At 32.2% G+C, this 21,734-nt stretch overlaps 1 protein-coding gene across 1 annotated transcript; it reads left to right on the top strand.

The window, feature by feature from the left end:
* The first annotated feature begins 15,166 nt into the window (after window positions 1–15,166).
* Window positions 15,167–19,401, top strand: WRKY14 (WRKY DNA-binding protein 14). Its single transcript, XM_088211531.1, has 4 exons — window positions 15,167–16,067; window positions 16,992–17,132; window positions 18,149–18,837; window positions 18,968–19,401. The coding sequence occupies exons 1-4, from the start codon at window positions 15,463–15,465 to the stop codon at window positions 18,976–18,978; spliced, it is 1,446 nt and encodes a 481-aa protein (XP_088067657.1). The 5' UTR covers window positions 15,167–15,462; the 3' UTR covers window positions 18,979–19,401.
* Window positions 19,402–21,734: the final 2,333 nt, after the last annotated feature.

Genomic DNA, 21,734 nt, shown 5'->3' with positions numbered 1-21,734 from the left:
TAAATAATCCCTAAAACGAAGGCTTGAGATTTCATTAGTTAATTAATTACTTAAATTACTTCTTCTCATTGGAAGTAAAGTTGTTCATATCACATGGGAAAGGACAACGTGCTCCACACCCCAATAACTAAATTATCTCAAAATAAATACACCCATAATGTATATGTATATATATATATATACATATAGATATAACTTGTATGTAACTAGTGGAAGTTAAATTAAATCATTTGTGAAATGCATGAATCTTCATGATCATGACTCCCTAAAAAAAATTAGATAATCATGCACCTCTTCGGTGATAAATGCACGCGCGCACACACATATATATATATATATATATAATATAGATATGTTAGAGTAAAGCTATGTATAATTTTAAAATAAGCCTTTTGTGCCAATTTTTTAAGTTAATTTTTATGTACTAAAATTAAATTTCTCCACCGTGTTAATTATTGTTAGATATATACGAGTATAAATATAAATTTAATACGGTATTTGATAATTTGGATTACTTGTATATTATTGTCAGATCATATAAGACACTCATTTGGATACAGTGTGATATGGTATTTGATACCGTTTCATACCCAAAGAGAGGTAAACTAAAGTAGCCTCGTGAAGAAACAATATAGAAAAAGATGCTCGCAAGTTTTGGCTTTTGTTTCACAAAACTTGCATAATTTAGGGTTAAGAAAAGTAGGATAAATGGACGTATCTGGTACAGGTTCATGTAATATTCTCTGCTGTAGGAATTTATGCCACGGTAAAATATTAGCTTTCTATAATGCTTTTTAAAGGCGAAATTCACTTTTATGTCTAAAATTGATAGATGTAGAAGATAGAGTAATGTAAGCTGATTAGGTAGTGAATTCAGATTGAGAATGGCTAAAGCCATTAGAAAAAAAGGGAATTGCTACTAAAAAATGCTAGGTTTCCGAGTGTTGGTAGAGGTTACGAGGCATGGGAGAGATAAGTATAGGTAGCTTATGGACTCAAGGATTCATCTAAATATGGACAATAGTTCGTTATTCAATAACTCTATAGACTCTTAGGGTCAGGACTTGCCTACTAACTAAGAATCTATTATAAAATAGGAAGTCTTTCAATGAGAGGGAGTAAGAAGGAAAAAGAAGATCTTAGAGGTATTTAATTCCAATGACTTAGATTTAAAGTTTCACTGAACTTGTAGGGTTGTCTATCATAATTTATCTAAGAAAGATAGATTAAAAAGATTTAAATCTTAATAGTTTTAACCCTTAAATATTTAAGAAGTATAAGGATTTTCCAACTGAAAATGAGAGAATATTACCCACAGGCATATAAAAACTTTATTTGTGTTATTTTTAGGAATAACATTTGCATAACATGAGCATATAAAAACTCCAAGATAATTATATATATGTTATTAATGATATAGTAGGTGAAATAAAAATAAATAACTTAACTAATGTCATTAACAACCTATATATGGTTATCTTGAAGTTTTTATATGTCTATATAGGAAGCTTAATTACACGTAAATTTACAAATTGATAACAACTTAAAAATCTTCATGTCGTTAAGAAGATAATATGCAGGGACTCAACATTAAGGTTGCTCAGGCAACCATTTCTCTCTCCGTCGTAGATAAGGTAATCATTCTCCACTAGGCTACACTAATATTTTGAAGTAGCAAATCTCTCCCATTTGGAATTCTTCTCTACATATCGTCTGATCGATATCTGTAACTTATTTTCATAATAGAGTATCCATATAATACTCGTTTTAAATTACCTTGCAATCGTATATCTATCGCAATAAGGTATCTTTGTTTAACTGGTAAGTTAAGTTAAAGGACTTGAAATTCACGTATTGCGTTATCCCAATTTTATTTAAATTGACACAACTAGGCCCAAGAGAATTAGTTGATCTTTTTTCTTTCCTTTTTTGCCCCTACTAGAAAGATGAAATTAGGGTTTTCAATCGACTGTAATATACTTTAAAGAAAGAAAAAAAAACATTGCATTATGAAAGTATTATATATATAATTACCCTAATTAAGAACTCCGTACTAACTTTTTTAAAAAAATATATATTTTTCAACTCATTCAGCTACTATCGAAAATAAAATTAAAAATTAAGTACTTTTTAGATGTTTCGATCATTATTTGTAACCTTAAATATTTTGATAGTTTGAAAAATTCTTTAACTCTTAAGTTTTGGACCCCACTTTGACTAGAAGGTATTTTCTTATAATATCATAAATTATTTAATTATATAAAATAAAAAATATATAGATATATATATAAGAGTAAAAAGTTGTGAAACTCAAGGAGAAAACAGGTTGGCAAGAAAATCCCAGCCGTCCATCTGGATAGATATTTAAACGGTCGAGATCGGCCTAACAGGCATGCGGATAACGTTAGATGGGTGGGCTTTGCAACTGTCACGGCGTATCATCTCGACAGCGCTGTCACAGACGGGATTAATATATTTTAATGTAATTAAATTAATTTTAATTAAACCAAAATTTAATTTTAATTTAAAAAGTATTAAATTAATTAAGTTGATTAAGCAGGCAGGCGTACGTCAGCGTGGAAACTGGGTTGGTAATATATAAATGCAGGCACGATACGTATTTAATATTATTATAATAATATTTATATAATTAAAAGAATATAGTATGATTAATTAATTAATTAATTAATTAATTAATTAAAATAGGAGATGGTTCACATGACGAGAGATGGTTTTTAATTAAATATTAATTAATTAACTGTCTTTAATTAAATATTATCTGATATTTAAAGTATAAAATATATATATATATAATTAAAAATATAAAATTAAAAAATAAATCTTCTTCTTCTTCCTTCTAGTTATAAAAATTAAGTTTTTTTTTTCCTTAAAATTATTAAAAATTAATTTAAAATAAATACTAAATTTTATAAACTAATTTAACAATTTATTAAATTTCTGAAAACTATATATTTACTCACATAGGCCATGCATGTACATACACATATACATATACATATATATATATATGTTAATTTTTTTTTTTGTAGTGAAATATTATAATGGTGAGAATAGAAAAACAAATTAGAAATATATATATATATATATATATATATATAGGATGGAAGTGGGAGAATCCAAATTCGATTTGGTAATGTTGTAAACAGGGGAATGATAGATGATGCATGGAACGTGTTGTCTCATCACCAATCAATCATTTAAATAACCCAAAAATAAAATAAAATATTCCCAATTACATATTTATTTTCATATATATATATATATTAGTTATAATTAATTAAATTTTTCATTTAATCATAAAAAATTTATAAAAAAAATGGGATTTTTTTAATTGTATAAAAAATTATAATAATATTTTTTAAAAAAAAAATTAGTGATTTTTTTAATATAATTTTTAATATATTAATTAATTAGAAGGAATAAACAATTTAACTTCAATGCCAACTTAGTGGGTTTTATAATTAGAGTTGCTTTTTAAGTGGGTAATATATATAAATTCCTCCGACTACGTCTAAAACATGCTATACATAGATATATATAATATATATATACACACACATATATGTATGTATGCATGTGTTGTGGGTAGTACTCATTTCAAACTCATGTGGTGAATTTAATAGGGCACTTGGGACTTGGTTAATTTCTGTTATTTTCGATTTCCAACTAATATATAATTTATTTTATTAATATATATATATATATACATAACAATATATACCAACCATATTAATTAATATAATATATGTTACCTATTTATATATTTATAATAGCCGAGTTGAGTTTCGAAGAACTTTGAAAAGTCAAAGTGGAACTCGTTTGACCCGCTAGTATTTTTTGAGTAACTTGAATCTTACTATACAAACTCAGCATTTAAAAAAAAAAAAAATCATATCGAGTTATATTTAGTCGTATTAGATTAAGCAAGTTCTTATTTAAAATGTTGTAATATTTGAATTCAGAATTTAATACGGAATTAATTTTAATATTTTAAAATATATAAAAAATTTATTTTTAAAATTAATAAATTTTAATTTAATGTAAAATTATAAAAAAAATAAGTTACGAATAAAATTGAAAATAATTTTGAAAAAAAATATAACGACTTCGAAAATTCAAAAGGAAATGTATGTAAAAATTTAAGTGCGGAAGCGAAATAAAAGATTTTGGTTAATATTTCTTACATAATAACTTAAAAATACTAAACAATATTAAAGAATAAGTCATCTAAAGGAAATACGAGAAATGAGAAAAATAAAAAAAATTATAAGATATCTAGTATCTACTCGCCGTCTTCTTGTGGATCGGGCTCGGGAACCAGGTCCTCCTGATCTGAAATGGTTAAATAAGAAATGAGCTACACTAGTCCAATAAGGACACCACACTATATCACTGTCGCAGAAGTAAAGGTTGATAGAAAACAAAAAACAACTAATGGAACACAAATTTTAAACAAATTCATTTATCAATAATCAAACCATTTACCGTCCACTTACCGCAGTGGGATTTATAAAAACAACCTATGGAGACAATAACGTTATAAATATCATGAATTCATATATAATATGTAACATAGCACATATCATACTTTTATATTCAGATCATCAAACAACAATTGTATTCTTTTATCAGCCTACTAGTATCCATGAAAATCCATAGAGGTCATCGCTACACGTGAACCATTCCTTTTTACAAACTTAATTCCAGGGCCGTCCCCATACCCCGTTCGGTATGAGCGCCAATTGACCAAGTCTTCATACCTCGTCCGGTATGAGACAACGTTCATAGTAGGGTTCCCTATGAACTCGGTCCGTCCACCATCTCACAAGATATCTAGTGAGGCTGTCATCTTATCCATTTATCAAATCACATCCCATTCTTATTTGTCCTTAGTCTCTGTTAACAACTCAAACATGAATACATATACAAGTAACGTGCATCCAGCAAAGCAAGCATATCTTAGATTCCCAAAACCAAATAGTAATGAAGTAAGCAGTGATACATGCATTCAAAACCATAGAATAAATAAAACAGATACCATAATGCATTTAAACTGTAAAATAAATTAAGTAGGAATCGATAGAGAATAATTTCCAATTTCGGACTCCATTAGCAACCTTAATTAATTATACATATCTATTAATTTACAAAAATATAATATTACCATTTATTCGAACTTTAATTCCATGATAAAAAATAGGGTGAGGGGTCCTTACTTAATTTGACGCCAAAAATTAGATTTTCACTGCACCTACGAACGGTTCCTAGGTTCCCTAAATTTTTTCTCGGGAACTGAAACGCGCTTACGGTACCTATACAAGTCCCAAATAACTCAAAAATCAGACCCAGGGCCTACTCGGCCAATTTTAAAATTCCAGCACGGCGGCTCTGCCGTGCTCCGACGACGGCGTCATCGCCCGAGCCGACGATCCACCTTGGATTGGCTGTTTTTGGATAAATTCAGCCGAACTTGCACCGGTTCCTGTGAGAAAACACACTTAGGACCCTCGGTGGCCCGAAAAAATACAGAAAATTGAAACTCACCGGCAGTGGGGCTCTCCAGTGCGGCAGCTCCTCCGGCTCACGTTGCGATTGAGTGTTTTGCTCCGATCAACCTGTAGAGGAGGAAACGATGATCACAAAGGTGAAAAAATTACGTCGAACGGGAATTGGAAAGGGCCTCATCGGAGATAAAAACTGAGACACCCCGCGGCGGTGCCGTTGGGCTTCGGTGGCATTTTCCGATAAGTTGGTCGGTAATTTCACTTCGATTTGGCCATAGGTGGGTTTAGAATCGAATTCTGAGCAAAGGGTAGAATTTTTACCTCATTTAGCGGCCAAAAATTGCTCCGGTACGGCGGTGGGTGGCGTCAGTCGGCTCCCTGGCGGCCGGGCTGTCTTCTCCAGCGAGGGGCTCTAGCGACTAAAGTTAGGGTTTGGGTGCAGATGAGATTATTTATAACCATCCACTTTTGATCTGAGCCGTCCATCGCATTTAATCTGGACTGTTCGATCGTGATTAAATAGGAAATGAATCTGGACCGTCCGTGTGTGATGCAATATGGGCCGTCCGTGCGCGCGGGAACGGATCTCAGCCATTCGATCGCGAGCACGCGGATCGCCCACGTGGCTCCCTTCCGCGTGGCCTCTCGCTTCAGTGTCTCTGCCACCTGGCGCGTCCTGGTTGGCCGAGGCTGCTGGCCGGCCAACTCACGTGGTGTAATTTTTTAAAATTATGTTTTAACCCACAGTTTTCGATTTTTCTTTCGAAAAATACCCCTAGAACCCAAATTTTCACCTTTTTTTCCCAAAATTATTTTCAATTAAATCCTTAAATAATTTTTACCCATTATTATTATTATTATTATTATTATTATTTCTATTAAATTAAATTTAATTATATTAATACTTATTTATATTTATATAGAATAAAAATAAAATAATAATAATGAAAATAAAAAGGAATTTCTTGGGTGTTACAAAAAATGAGTGAAAATTTGGGTTCGGATTGTGTTTTTTTTAAAAAAATCAGAAACTGGATATTAGAATGCAAATAAAAAAATTTTGGCCACGTAGGACCGCCCAATCAGCAATCTCGACCAATCGGAGTACGTTACGTGGCGAGACACGCTGACTCGGTGCCACGCTGGTGATTTACGTGCCTCGTAATCGGACGACCCAGAAGTGATCCAGCATGCGTGGACGGTCGAGATCAAATGTGATAAACGGTCTAGATTCGTTTACTCATTAAGCGCAATCGAACGGTCGAGATTAAATGCGATGAACGGCTCAAATTAAAGCAAAATGAGTATAAATATTTTGCATCACATTGAACCTGAACCTTAACCGCCAGTCTCCCACTAGAAAAGAAGAACCTGTCGCCGAAAAAGGGAGCCGACCGCCAATCGCCTTCACACTGGAGCCACCTCTGACCGCCAAAAAAGATAAAAATTCTTGTACTTGCTCAGTGTAACGGCCCCGGAAATATTAAAATGAAATGAGTCTTTAAATATATCAAATGCGGAAGCGAGATCAAAATTTCAGTTAACATCCCTTACACGAAAACCAAAAACGTACTTAAATTATAAAAGGTTAAACTAACTAAAAGAGAAACTCAAAAACAAAGCTATGAGCATGACTACAGAGTCTCTAGGCATCCCTTTCGTCGTCCTCCTGCGGAACGGGCTCGGGAACCATGTCTTCCTGATCTGAAATGGTTAAATAAGGAGTGAGCTACACTAGCCCAGTAAGAACATCACGATATCTCACCGTCACGGAGGTAAAAGTGGGTAGAAAATACAAAAAGACCAATGGAGCACAATTTACAATAAACTCGCTTATTAACATAAAAACCTTTACCATCCACTTACCTCGGTGGAATTTATGGAAACAATATAAGAAAAACAATAACATTATCATAATCATGAAATAATATAAGCTATAAAACATAGCACTTATCACGCCTCTTGTAATTCAATCATTGTACAACATATCCTTTTCTCATTTACCAGCCTACTAGTATCCGTGGGGGTCCATAGGGGTCCCGCTACCCGTTAACCTTTAACATTCATAATCACTTTCCAGGGCCGTCCCCATACCCCGTCCGGTATGGGCGCCAAAACCATAAACCTCAATACCCCGTCCGGTATGAGGGTGAAACGGGCCATCCCCATACCCCGTCCGGTATGGGCGCCAAAACCATAAGATCTCCATACCCCGTCCGGCATGTGAGATCACAATCCCGGTAGGGTTCCCTACGGACCCGGTCCGTCCACCATCTCCCAGGATATCTAGTCAGGCTGACCCCCATAATACAATTATCAGTCTACACAATCTTTCATTTTTCTTTTCCTCAGTCAGCATCATCAATTCACATTTAAACAAGCAAATCGTAATTCATGCCAAACAGACAACATACAGTATCAGTTTTTCAGTCATTCAACCCATAATTAATAAAAACGTAGTATATGCACACAAATATGTAAAATGAACACATCAAACCTCATTTTGCATTTAAAGCTGTAAACAGGCTAAATACAGTAAATCACCAATCACACTAGACTCGGGCTCCATTAGCCACCTTAAGCAATTTCACACATTCGTTAATTCAAGAAATACCGTTTTATCATTTTGAACTTTAATACCGTGATAGGAAATAGGGTGAAGGGTCCTTACTTGTTTTCGGGATCCGAATACGGTTCACAGTGCGCCTACAGCCGTCCCTAATTTTTCCTGAATTTTTCCCGGGGAACTGAAACTCACTAACGGTACCTGCACGTGTTCCAAAAATCTCAAATTAGGCTCAGGGCCCCTTTTTGGCCAATATCGCAACTCCGGCACGGCGGCTCCGCCGTGCTCAAGCGGCGGCGATTCGCCTCGAGTTGGCTGTTTTCGGCCGTTTCCGGCCGAATTCGGCCACACTCGCATCGGTCCCTGCAAGAAAACAACCCTAGGGCCCTCGGGGGGCCAAAAAAATCACGGAGAGATGGAGCTTACCGGCGGCGACGCTCTCGGGTGCGGCGGCTCTCCGGCGAGGTTCGGGGTTTGGTGATTCGGCTCCGGTCAACCTGTAGAGAAAAGAATGGTGATCACGATGATATAAAAATTGTATCGAACGGAGGCCGGGAAGGGCCTCGTCGGAGGCAAAAACCGATAGGGGGCGCGGCGGAGCCGCTGGTATTCGGCCGCGTATTCCGGCCATTTGGCCCGGATTTTGGCTTCGATTTGGCCACAGGAGGAATCAGCGTGGAAAAACGAGTCGGGGGTATGAAATTTACCTCGATCGGCGGTCGAAAATTTCCCCGGTGCGGCGGCGGGTGGCGGCGGTCGGCCTCTGGTTCGTCGTCTCCGGCGATCGGCAGGCGGCTAGGGTTTGTGGTCTGGTGTGGGGGTTCTATTTATAACCCCTTGCCTTTTGATCTCAGCCGTCCGTTTTGTTTTAATCTGGGCCGTTCGTTTTTGATTGAATCTGGGCCGTCCGTGCGATTGAATCTGGGTCGTCCGATCGCGCGATTGATCTGAGCCGTCGGATCGCACCCACGCGGATCGCCAACGTGGCTCCTTTTCGGAGTGACGTGGTCTTGCCACGTGGCAGGCCCCTGTTGGCCGGGACTGCTGACCGGGCCTGCTGACGTGGCTGCTGACGTGGTTTTTTTTTTTTTTTTTCCTCCTCCTTTCCGGGTGCTACACTCGGAGTTCGTTTCCGAGCACCTCTAAGGCCATATCGGAGCAAAACGAATGGCGGGTGAGTCGAAAACTGAAGGTAAAACCCGTAACCTCCTCCGATGAGCCATTTTTTGTTTTTCATTTCGTGCGATTTTTTCTACTATTGTGTTTACCGTTCTGTTTTCTACAGATTAACCGAAGAAAAAATTTCAGCCGCGAATATGAGCCGGCAGATCTGCCGCACCTGAAAAATTCTACCGCCGGTAGGATTCTTTTTCTAATTTTTTTGACAAATCAAGATCCCATAACATGTTTTTTTGTATGAATGTATAAAAAGTCGGCCGAAACTGGCAAAAACTGGCCGAAAATGACCAGGTCGAGGCAAACCGTCGCTACAAGCGATGGTACTGTTGTCGGAGCACGGCGGTGTCACCATGTCGAAACTCTAAAATTGGCCAGAAAGAATTTTTAATACCGATTTTGGATTTTTTGGGGTATTTTTAGGTACGTGAAACATGTTTTAATCTTCGCAGGAAAATTTGAGACACCTGGAGACCGGCAACAGGTGCAGTAAAAAGTTCGGTATTTCGGATACTGATTCGGGTAAGGACTTACCATTTTCTCCATTGCAGCAAATTAAAACTTAATAATTAATAATTGTGTGTTTTTATAGAAAAATTAGAGAACTTTACAAATAATCACATGTCACTATAGAGATAGACCCAGTTAGTTTATAGTCGTTTCTATTTCTGTTTTAAGTTTCTGTATTGCTAATATCTGTTTACTATTATACTGTGCGTAACTCAATTGACGATTTTTAGGGTATTTTTGGTTATTTCGTTATTTGTTTCTCCTGTATTGCGTGCCAGTATTCCGGTCATTGGTTATTTGGCTGTGTTAAATTATATTATTGTTTAAGTGAACGATGAGTCTAAAATGAGATATGATTATTGCATGGTTGATTGTTATGTTGATGGAAATCTGTATAGAAAAGACTTACTGGGTACCCAAGAAAGGGCAAACGGGCCTAGTACATAAGGAACCCTACCATAAACGTTATCTCAGTCGGACGGAACTGGGAAGTCCCTTATCAGTAAAGTTTGGTAGATATGGTTCACCCTCATACCGAACGGAGTATCGAGGTGGTGGCATATTTTGGCGCCCATATTGGATGGGGTATGGGAACGGCCAGTTAACTGTTTAATTGGATATTGGGTTCACGAGTATAAAGACATCGCTATGGACCTCCATAGGTACCGGTAAGCGAGTAAAAATATAAATAATTATTTCTTATTATCTTCTATATGATAAATAATAGTGTATGAATATGAGTTTTCATAAGTTATTGTTGGAAAAGATTTGTTCACACAAATATAGAATGAATGACTTTCTTTATAATAAATGAATTTATATTAAATTAAGGGTTTCATTAGTTGTTTCTCTGATTTTTACCAATCTTCAGTTTTTCCTATATGTGATTAGTGCGATATTCTTACTGGGTCAGTGTAACTCATCCTTTCATTAACTATTTCAAATTAAGAGTACTAAAATTCAGATTCCAATCAACAAGTTAGTTGTGAATAGTTCACCACTCGGACTCCCTTCAAAAACTAGTGAAGGTCGTACTAAGATTGCTTAGTTATTTGTTTCTTGTTTATTTCTTTAATCTTTGTTTATTCTTTTAGAATGGACATTCATGTTACCCTATTGGGCATGCTAATTTATATGTAAAGAATGTAAACTCTAACTTTATTATTTCGCTTTCGCATTTAATTTATGACTTTATTTTTATTTAAGTTTCGGCTCTTTACAAGCGTAATCTCTAATATAAACGATTCACGTGCTTATCTATTTAGCTGAATGATTAATACGTCATTTTATTTATAATAGATTATAAATTTAAGTTAGACTATATTTATTATATATTTTTTTAAAAAAATTATTTTTCGTATTATGATTGACTATATACATCACCTAATCAATGACTATTTCGATTTACCGATAAAAGTATAGCCGATCCATCATAACATAACATAATTATACATATATACATATATATATTTTCATCCTTAAATTGAAAGAAGTTTTTAATAAGTAATTTAATGATCAAATTTAAATTGTCTTATCAAATTAAATACTCTAAATTAACTATTTCCTTACTAAGCATGAATTTGTAACAAAATATTCAATTTGAAATTGGGTTTTGGCTCTTCCAATAATTATAGAATGAGAAAATAAAATTTAAAATAAATTACATACCTAATTTTAAGTTAAGCATTAAATCTTGCCTTTAACAAACATAAATATATATATGTAATAGAAAATATGATTAGACATTAATATATAAATTATAATTAACTTCTACATATAAAATAATTAACATTTAGAAATTGATTGAGAACAAAATATCTTACAAGGTAATTGAATCTTTGTACTAATTTTATCAAATTTTTTAATTAAAAAAATATTTTATAACGGTTAAATTTAATATAGTCGGTTTTAATTTTTTTAAAAAAAAATTTAAAAAAATCTTTTTAATTTTAATATAATAAAAATTAATTAAAAAATTAATATTATGTATATAGCTTAATAAGCCAATATCATACTATATGTATATATATATATATATATACACACACATAGACATATGTGATTATGTTGATAAGTTATAACATTAATTGTTGGTATGAGAAAAGATAAAGATTAGTAATTTTAGGATTAATTAACCTAATCAAATTAAATTAAACTAAGTTAAATTTATATATTATATTGTTAATTTAAGCAATAATAATAATAATTAAATACGAGATTATTAAAAAGAAATTAAGGTTAAAACACAAATTAATTTAATTTAATTTAATATTAAATAGATTTTGTTTTGTTATAAAATGATTAGATTTTGTATTGGACACGTGTTAATTAGATTAGATTAGATACATGTCACCATTGATAAGACGTTTTTTTTTTGGCAATTACTTATTGTGGGGTTTCTTTTTCCTAACCCCCTGCGAAACGTTTCGCTCTCTCTCTCTCTCTCTCTATATGTATATATGTATATATATACACACGTATGGAAAGAAATATATATTGGATCCCACGATATATGGTAATATATATAATATTAATTACCATAATTAAGATGTATAATTAATTAAAATTGAAATTTAGAAGTTATACAACATGATATTTTAACATTATGCAATTACATACAATGATTAAATAAAAGTTATGGATCATATTTCCATAGATATAAAAGAATGAAATCATGGGTTTGTAGGGTTGGGGGGATTAGGGTTATAGATATATAAAAGTTGTATATATATATATATATATACTATTTGTATGTGATGGATTTCATATTCTCGATGGGCCAATCATCATTGAAGGAATCACCGACTTCTTATGTTTATGATTAGACAATTTTCAGAAATTCTTTTCGTTTTCAATGTTATTTTCTAATTTCTCATCATAATTTTGCTAGAAATCTATATATATATCTATATATATACATATACATATACATATACATATTGTGTTATAAGTTTGGAAGGATTAATACAATCAATTAATTGATTATGACATATTAATATGCATCCTATACTTTTTAATTCTAGTATGATACTTATTAATTTTCCTTATTTTCTTTTAATACAATTCTTTCCTTATATTAAAGCTATATATTATAAGTATAAAGACATATATGTATTGATATTTCATGTGGGCTTCTCCAATTATGGAAGGTGTACATATTTAACCTATTATATGTGTATATATATATATATATATATATCTAGATATATATTCTAGTATGATACTTAATAATTTTCCTTATTTTCTCTAAATATAACTCCTTCCTTATATTAAAGCTATATAGTATATGTATAAAGACATATATGTATTTATACATATATGTCTTTATACATATATTGATATTTCATGTGGGCTTCCCCAATTATGGAAGGTGTATATATTTAAGATATCATATATATATATATATATATATATATATTCTAGTATGATACTGAATAATTTTCCTTATTTTCTCTAAATATAACTCCTTCCTTATATTAAAGCTATATATTATATGTATAAAGACATATATGTATTGATATTTCATATGGGCTTCCCCAATTATGGAAGGTGTATATATTTAAGCTATCATATATATATATATATATCTAGATATATATGAACTTATACTTTATATGGGTTTCCCGAATTAATGGAAGTTGTTGGTAATTAATTAATATATGCTAAATTTGTGGTTAAATAAGAACATAAATTAATTACCTCCCTCTAGCTTTATACATATATATATATATATATATGCATACGTATATATATAATCATGGTGTGTTTGTACAGATACTGATGTTTTTGTTATTTTAAGTTTGTCTTTAAGGAAGACATATATATATATATATCTATATATGTAAGAAGGATGCCTTCAAGTTTCTGGAAAGAAGTATTTTCTCATAGCCCACAAATGGATGCTCAAAGGTATTTGATTCATCCCTCTTTAAATTTTTTTTTTTTTTCAAAAGTACTTATAACTTACATGAATATTCGATATATATATATATATATTCTATAAAATATTATAATTTTAAGTTAGACCGTAACGTTATTTCTTATTTTTCTGATTATAACATCGTGTTATGATTCGTATGTATATATTAATTATGAATGGAATATATAAATTTTTATTTAATTTATTTTTTTCGTTAATTTAAATTAAATTTATATAAGAATTTACCCATTACTAATAAAACGAAAATAATTGGTAGCGAATTAAATTAACTCGGTTATATATAAATAATAATATTAAAAAAAATTTCTTAATTTAAAATTAATTATAATTAAATTATTATTATATTTGATCTGATCTATCGGTACATTAAATAATATTTTTTTATTTATAATAAATAAATTCGATTCGTGATTAATATAAAAAATATTTATATTAAATTACTCTAAAAAAAGTATATATTAATACGATATTATTATTTATAACCATAGATTATGGGTAATTAGAATCAAGCTTATGATCCATTTGGTAAGATTAATTTGTTTTTATGATACCAAATTTATTTTGATTTGTAAAAAAATACCATATAAAATATGATTCCCAAAATTACGTTTCACACTTCCATATTAGATTGATATCATAAATACATATATATATATATATATTATATCATATATGTATATGTAGGATGGGAAAATTTACATACATGTATGTATATATATATATATATATATGTATATGTGGAGGCGCAGTCGTCTCACGTTAAGTTAAATAATTTGTCCACATTGAGAGGCTGCCGTGTCATCTGACGAGGGAGAATATAATTTTTAATTACGGTTCGAAACGTTTCGAACAGCGAACGTACGACAAGTTTTCGAAACGTTTCGAACAGTGTACGTAGGACAAGTTGTCGAAACGTTTTCCGAAAAATGCGGCTACTTGCCGCCTCTTTACTTTCCCATCACTTGTTTTCGAAGGGTGACTTTTCTTTCTTCAAATTTTAATCAAAACGTAATTAAAAATTAATTAATTAATTAATTAACAGATTAAACTAAATTAATTAATATTTAATGGTTAAAAATTTTGGATTAACTGGCTTGACTTGACCCATTGATGCAAAATGATAAAGTAGTTTATATATTTTTTTAATTAATTATGATTTAATTTACTATATGGTTGATAATAAATCTCTGTCACCCTAAATTTAAATTTTAATTAGTATATTAATAATTATTTAGTTGAGTAATTTATATATATATATATATGTTTAAGAAAGTTGTGGGTTTGAATTAAATTATATTTAGTGGTTTTTTTAAAAATTATTTTTTATTATGTTATAATTGAAAATATTTTTAAATTTCTAATGAATGAAACACTAGCTCCATCATATATGTACAATACATATATTACATATGTAGATATATATATATATATATTTACATACATAGAAGAGAAAGGTGTGAAAAGTCAGCGACTTCTTTCTCTCTCTCTCTTCAAGAACCATTCTTGTTTTGACAAAACAAAAAACCCTTTGCTTTCTTTGCTTCTCAACATCAAATCCAAATCCCAGAAACAATTTCTTTCTTCACTTTCATCCGTTTTCACAGATCAAAACCAGCAAGAAGCACACACGCAGACATATGTATATATATATGTGTGTGCGTGTTTGTTAGTTGGTGATGAGCAGAAAGTGAATTAAACCAAGTAGTTTAATTATGGGTTGCTGATCATGATTTGTGAAAACTAGTATGTGCAGCTTCTTTGGAGTAGCTATGGAGGATTATCAAGGAGACTTAACCGACATATTTCGAGCTATTTCACATGGAGTCAACACAAATATCCCTTCTCACGATCATGATCATGATCATAACTGGTTCGTTTCTGATAATCCTTTAATGGATTTCCCATCTTCAACCCACATCCTTGCCGATAATACCTCCTTCGGTGATCCTTTCTTGAACATGCGAGATCCCCTTCTTCTCCAACACCCCGTGCCCGCCACTGCTCCTGCTCCTGCTCCTGCTTCTGACTACTTCTCCACCATTGTTGAAGACGCAAGCTTTTCTGGCGGGAGCACTAGCACCAGCAGTAGTGTAAATCTTGGTCAAAGTATCTTGGAAGATGAGATGAAGGGTTCTTGTAGTGTTTTCTCCAGGATTCAGATCTCGTCCTGCAGTGATGTTGGTAGTAATCAGATGGCAGAGGTGATCGCCGGAGGTTCGCCGACGGGAATTAAGCCGGCGGCGACAGGTGGTGGTGAGATGAATAATGTTAATGTAAAATCTTGTTTGGTTGACAACACCACTAGCTCTCTGCAGATCTCGTCTCCGCGGAATCTGGGCATCAAGAGGAGGTAAAAATAATAATAATTATTATAATTATAACATTCATCATCATAATATTTTAACTCTTTTTCTGTGTTGCCCACTTGATTAATGCATGAAAATTATATATTAGCTCCGTATATATATATATATGTGTGTGTGTGTGTATATACATGTATATGTATCCCCATGTTGTTGAATTTAATGTGGGTTTTTGTCAGTTTTTGCAGTTTCTCTTTTATTTATTTATTTTTTCTTAGGAGTTGTGCTTAGTTTCAACTCTGATTTACTGTAAACTTTCTGGCTTTCATTAATTAATTTATGCACCAAATTAACCATGCATGAGATTGGATTAACTTGATGATGTTTGAAACTTGGTTGGGTTCTCATAAAATCATGTATAGAATCAAAGAAAATTAGGGTTTTTGCTCAACAAAATTTGGGATTAATGACAATTAGTAGAATACATATATATATATATATATATAGATTAATTTCTCTCGAAAAACTTTTCAAAGTTTAACACAAAATTTTGAAACCATCCATAAATTGGAACTTTCGTTAATTATTTAGTTACTTTCATTCGTTTCTATGAAGTTGTGAGTTTGGATTGAACAGTACGTTTTATGTATATTCTCGTTAAGAATTTTATTAATTGCGTCGTTATCGGTGTATATAAATATTATTCAATTCTTGAAATGTATAAATTTGTGCCATGAAAACATAAAATCTTAATAGGTTTTAATTAGCCTAACCAAAAACTTAGATTTCATTTCATATCTACACAGAGATATCTATTTCCACAAGGGATTTAACACTTAATACACCTAAATATATAAATATACCAACTTTTAAAATTTCTTTTTGTGCATATATGTGTGTGTGTGTGTATATATATATATATATATGTTGAGAAAGAAGGAACAGAAACTGAGAATGATATGATAATTCAGGAAAAGTCAGGTAAAGAAGGTGGTTTGTATCCCAGCACCAGCAGCTGCCAACAGCAGGTCTAGTGGAGAGGTGGTTCCATCTGATTTATGGGCATGGAGAAAGTATGGTCAAAAACCCATCAAAGGATCTCCCTATCCAAGGTATATACATGCATATATATATATATATATATATGCATTTCCAAGCAATCTCATATATTACCCATGTATCTTTTTTTACATCTCATTTATATATACATATATGTATATAGTGTAAAGCTTCTATAAAAGTTCATAACTATATATAAGGCTGATTTTCCCTATTCTCTCTTCTGACATTAACAATTATTACTGAACCTGTTCATCTCTCATTGTAAGTGACTTACAATGAGACATGGATTAAGTTTCCATCATTTCCATTCTGTTTATTCTTAATTTAACTGAGAACAAATTAAGTTACACACGGATATAAGATATATATATATATATATATGTTTCATGAATGCAATGTTAATAACAATAACTTGAGACTACGCCAAATTTTATAGGCAGCAACTGGGGAGCTGGTAGACTGTAAAAAGTGCTTCTGATGAATCCAGAAAAAAACATATATCGTTTTCACATCATGTCCATATAATTCTATACATGATTTTCATGAAAAACAAAACATGCATCAATCATAGATACTTCTGTTTTTGTTGGGTTATACAATTCCCTACATATATATATATATATATATAGATGAATTAAAGAAGAAAAAGATTGATTGATGGGATTGAATTAGACTTGAGAGTAGTGTGTGAAAGTTTAAGTTAGACCTTAAATAATCATAACATTTATTAGTTTGGTGATATACATGCATCAATCATAACATAATAGAAATACTCTCGAAATTAGGATATATACATAGATACACTGTAATTCAATTTACAATCTCTTATCGAGGAATCGACGTATACCATTCACTTAAGTTGGTTATTATTTATATTTTAACTCAGATGAAAGTTTTTAGTTTAGTATTTTCTTATGGTCGTCACTTGTTTCATGCGCTAGGACTGAACCCAGGATCAAAGATGAACTTCTATAGAGAGTTGAGAATTAAGGATAATTGGTTAGCTCATTCAAAAGTTGAATAGTAGATGTTTAACATGCATATTTATGTATATATAATTGTGCAGGGGGTACTATAGATGCAGCTCGTCAAAGGGGTGTTCAGCTAGAAAACAAGTAGAGCGAAGCCGGACTGATCCCAACATGCTGGTGATCACCTACACATCTGAACATAACCATCCATGGCCGACTCAGAGGAATGCTCTTGCTGGCTCTACAAGATCTCAGCCGTCCAAAACCAACAACTCAAAGACTTCATCATCATCATCATCACCTCCGGAAAACAACAAGCAGCTGGATCAGATCTCCTCATCGACCAATGATCTAATCACTTCTTCTCCTGTTAATCCTGGTGGTGGTGGAGGGAGTTGTTCAGCGACAACAAATACTACTACTACTGCTTGTGTTAAGGAGGAATTTGAGATGGATGATGATGATCGTGAAATTAGCCAACATGGAGATCAAGATGATCAGACGTTTAATGATAAGTCTTACAAGCCTGCACTACTACCAGATCATCACACTCACCAAGCTGGAGATTATCTTGTTGGGCTGGATGAGTTAGAGTCTGACCCTCTTAATCTCCTGCTCTCACAAGGATTCAATAATGATGATGATGATGATGATGTTGATGATCCCCAGAAAGATAACAAGAACAACAAGACAGTTGTGGATCCATTCAGTGATCTCTTTGATTGGGCTGTTGACAGCAACACCAACAACAACAGAACTTGTTTTGGACAACCCAATAATACAGGTTAATATTATATATATATATATAAAACTGGGTTTGTGAAGTAGAGATGATCTGATTAAATTAATACTTGATTGGGGACAGCTTTTGTTGGGTTTTTGTTTTTTATTTTATTTTATTTTGTTGGGCTTAGCGGAGAAGTAAGATCAAGAAGAGAGAGTTAAAACTTAAAATGAGACGAGTGCTGGTTGATTGGGAACAGATCAGTCCCACGTTCCTTTTGGAATAATATTAGTGGATGGGACAGAAAGCTGAGGAACAGAAGGTTTCAACAGTGGAAGAGCAAGTACATCCATCAGAGACATGACTGGAAAGCTCAGTGAAAGTGAAGTGAAGTGAGGTGATCAAGATCATCATCTTTATATACATTATCATTAATTATTATATGTTTATCTCACATCAGATGGGACTTGCCTCTTCATCTTCATCTTCATCTTCATCTTTATCTTTATCTTCATCTGGGATTAATTAATATTTAACCTATATATATATATACACACACACATTGAAAGAAGAGGAAGAGAAGAAGAAGAAGAAGAAGAAGAAGAATGGAAGATGCTTGGCTTTTCTTTTCTCTCTCTCTCTCTCTCTCTCCCCCCCCCCCCCCCCCCCCCCTCTCTCCCTCTCTGTCTCTCTCTTTCTATGTGTATGTATATGTTATATATAGGGGTAGGGTTATGTAAATTAAGATAATTATATTGTATGCTTTGGGTTCCTCAGCTTTCTGTTTCTTTTATTATCCACTCAATGATATCTGTATTACTTATAATATTTCATTAAAGGTTATTTGTTTATGGAAAAGAACAAATTTTCTTTTTACCATATTCTACTGGTTTCTTCTTAATCTTTTGTTTTCTTTTTTTCAGTTCTTTATTTTGTCTTGTCATATGTATAAACAGTGCTATATGTACATAGGAATTTGTACTCTTTGCTTCATTATTTAAGTATTGAAGAAACACATTTTTTCTGCTGCATTATATACATACATTTTCTTTTTTGAGAATGAGTACCAAATGCATTTCTCAACGCAAGAAATCATATCATGGAAAACCAAAGGAAGTATAAAACTGTTGAAGAAATGATTTAAAATTATGCTAGAATTAATTTTTTTTTTTTTATGAAAATGATAAATTAATGGATATAAAAAATTAAAGTAAAATAAAAAAAATTAAATAGTGATAAATGAGCAGTCAAATAGCGATAAATAGATGATTCTACCAGTATCTATATATAGACTATTATTATTACGTATCAACATCTATTTTTGATTGAATAGAAAGTATTTTATATTTTTTCTTCTCCAATAATGATATCAGAGGAAATTGAGAGTCAAAAGGCTTTAAAGGATACAGTTACGAGTATTGCACAACTAGCCATCCTCATTTTTAAAGGGGACAATTACGAGTCTTTAAGTATCAAAATGAACACTTTATTCAAGTTTCAAGACCTCTAGGACTTGGTAGAAAATAGGTTTGCTGATCCAGATGAGGAAAATCGATTAAAGGAGAACATAAAGGACTCCAGAACATTGTTCTTCCTCCAACAAGTAGTCCATGACATGGTTTTCAGAAGAATTAGAGCAGTTACAACTTTGAAGCAAGCATGAACAATTTTGCAAACAAAATTTCAAGGTTCATCAAAGCTAATAGCCGAGAAACTCCAAACTCTTCGGTATGAGTCTGAAACTTTAATAATGAAAAATAATAAATTAGTGCAAGATTTTTTGTCTAGAACAATGACAATAGTTAATCAAGTGAGATCATACGGAGATCAAATAACTGACCAAACTATTGTTACAAAAATTTTAAAGAGTTTAACTTCCAAGTTGATCATATTGTAGCTGCAAATTGAGGAGTTTAAATACTTATCTACTCTTTCATTTGATGAATTGATGAGTTTTTTGCCGGCCCATGAGGTAACCTCTACGCATCACCCTTTACATATAGTGTTATGATACTCACTTGAGAAGTCAACTGCAATCCAACAAGGAGTACTAAGTAATTCATGGCCAACAAGAAGGATTCTAAATGTGTAACCTAGGTGAACCCCTCTATTAGTTAAAATAAGTCACTAGGTCTTACTTTTAATAATTTGTAAATAATAGAAGTTTCATTATTTAAGAGTCTTCGCGCATGTTTTATGAGCAATGCTTTATTAAAATACGTAAAATCTCTAAATTTCGTACCACCTTCTACCTTTGGAGAATACAATGATAAGTAGATACAACTCGCTCACCATGGTTATCAAGGGCTTGAATTTCTTGGTCAACTTCTATGACTAAAAAAATAGTCTTTCATTTCATGTCGTATTTTTGCTTTTCGCATTTTTTGGCAACAGTCTCTTTCACGTTTGTGGATAATTTCCTACTTGTGTCACTCCCTTTAAATACTATGAGTAAGTCACTATGATTGAACTTAACAGTAACTTGGATAAAATTGAATACATGTGGTTAAACTACTTCACCTAGTCAATTTTCAATATCATGTCATATCCGTCAAATTGAAGTACATAAAAACTGTAACCAAACTTGTAGCCTTGCATTATCTAAGTAACTAATGGTGATTTGCTGCCCATTTATTGTTGACTGTTTGGTTTTTAATTCCCTTGGAAGCACATTCATCTAGGAAAGAGTGTGAACTTTTAGTCTCCAACATGACCATCACATCAAATTGGCTAATGTTCCTCTAATTTTAATAATGTTGTCTATTATGACTCTTTCAATTGTTTATATGGATAAGAAATCATTTGATTTTTATCTTCATTGGTGACCTCATTGTCAGACATTTTTTTCATAATGTCTTATTGGTGGACTTCCTCTATTTGTTATCATGAATTTATTTTGGCAACAGTGACATGAAAAATAATGATAATCACATTTGTAGTGTGATATTGTTGACTTT

This window comes from Carica papaya, chromosome 9 (genome assembly GCF_054855325.1).
Source record: "Carica papaya isolate Zhongbai chromosome 9, ASM5485532v1, whole genome shotgun sequence".
NCBI classification, from domain to species: Eukaryota; Viridiplantae; Streptophyta; class Magnoliopsida; order Brassicales; family Caricaceae; genus Carica; species Carica papaya.
The sequence above is the reverse complement of the archived record's forward strand: the minus strand, read 5'-3'. Positions and strand labels throughout refer to the sequence as shown.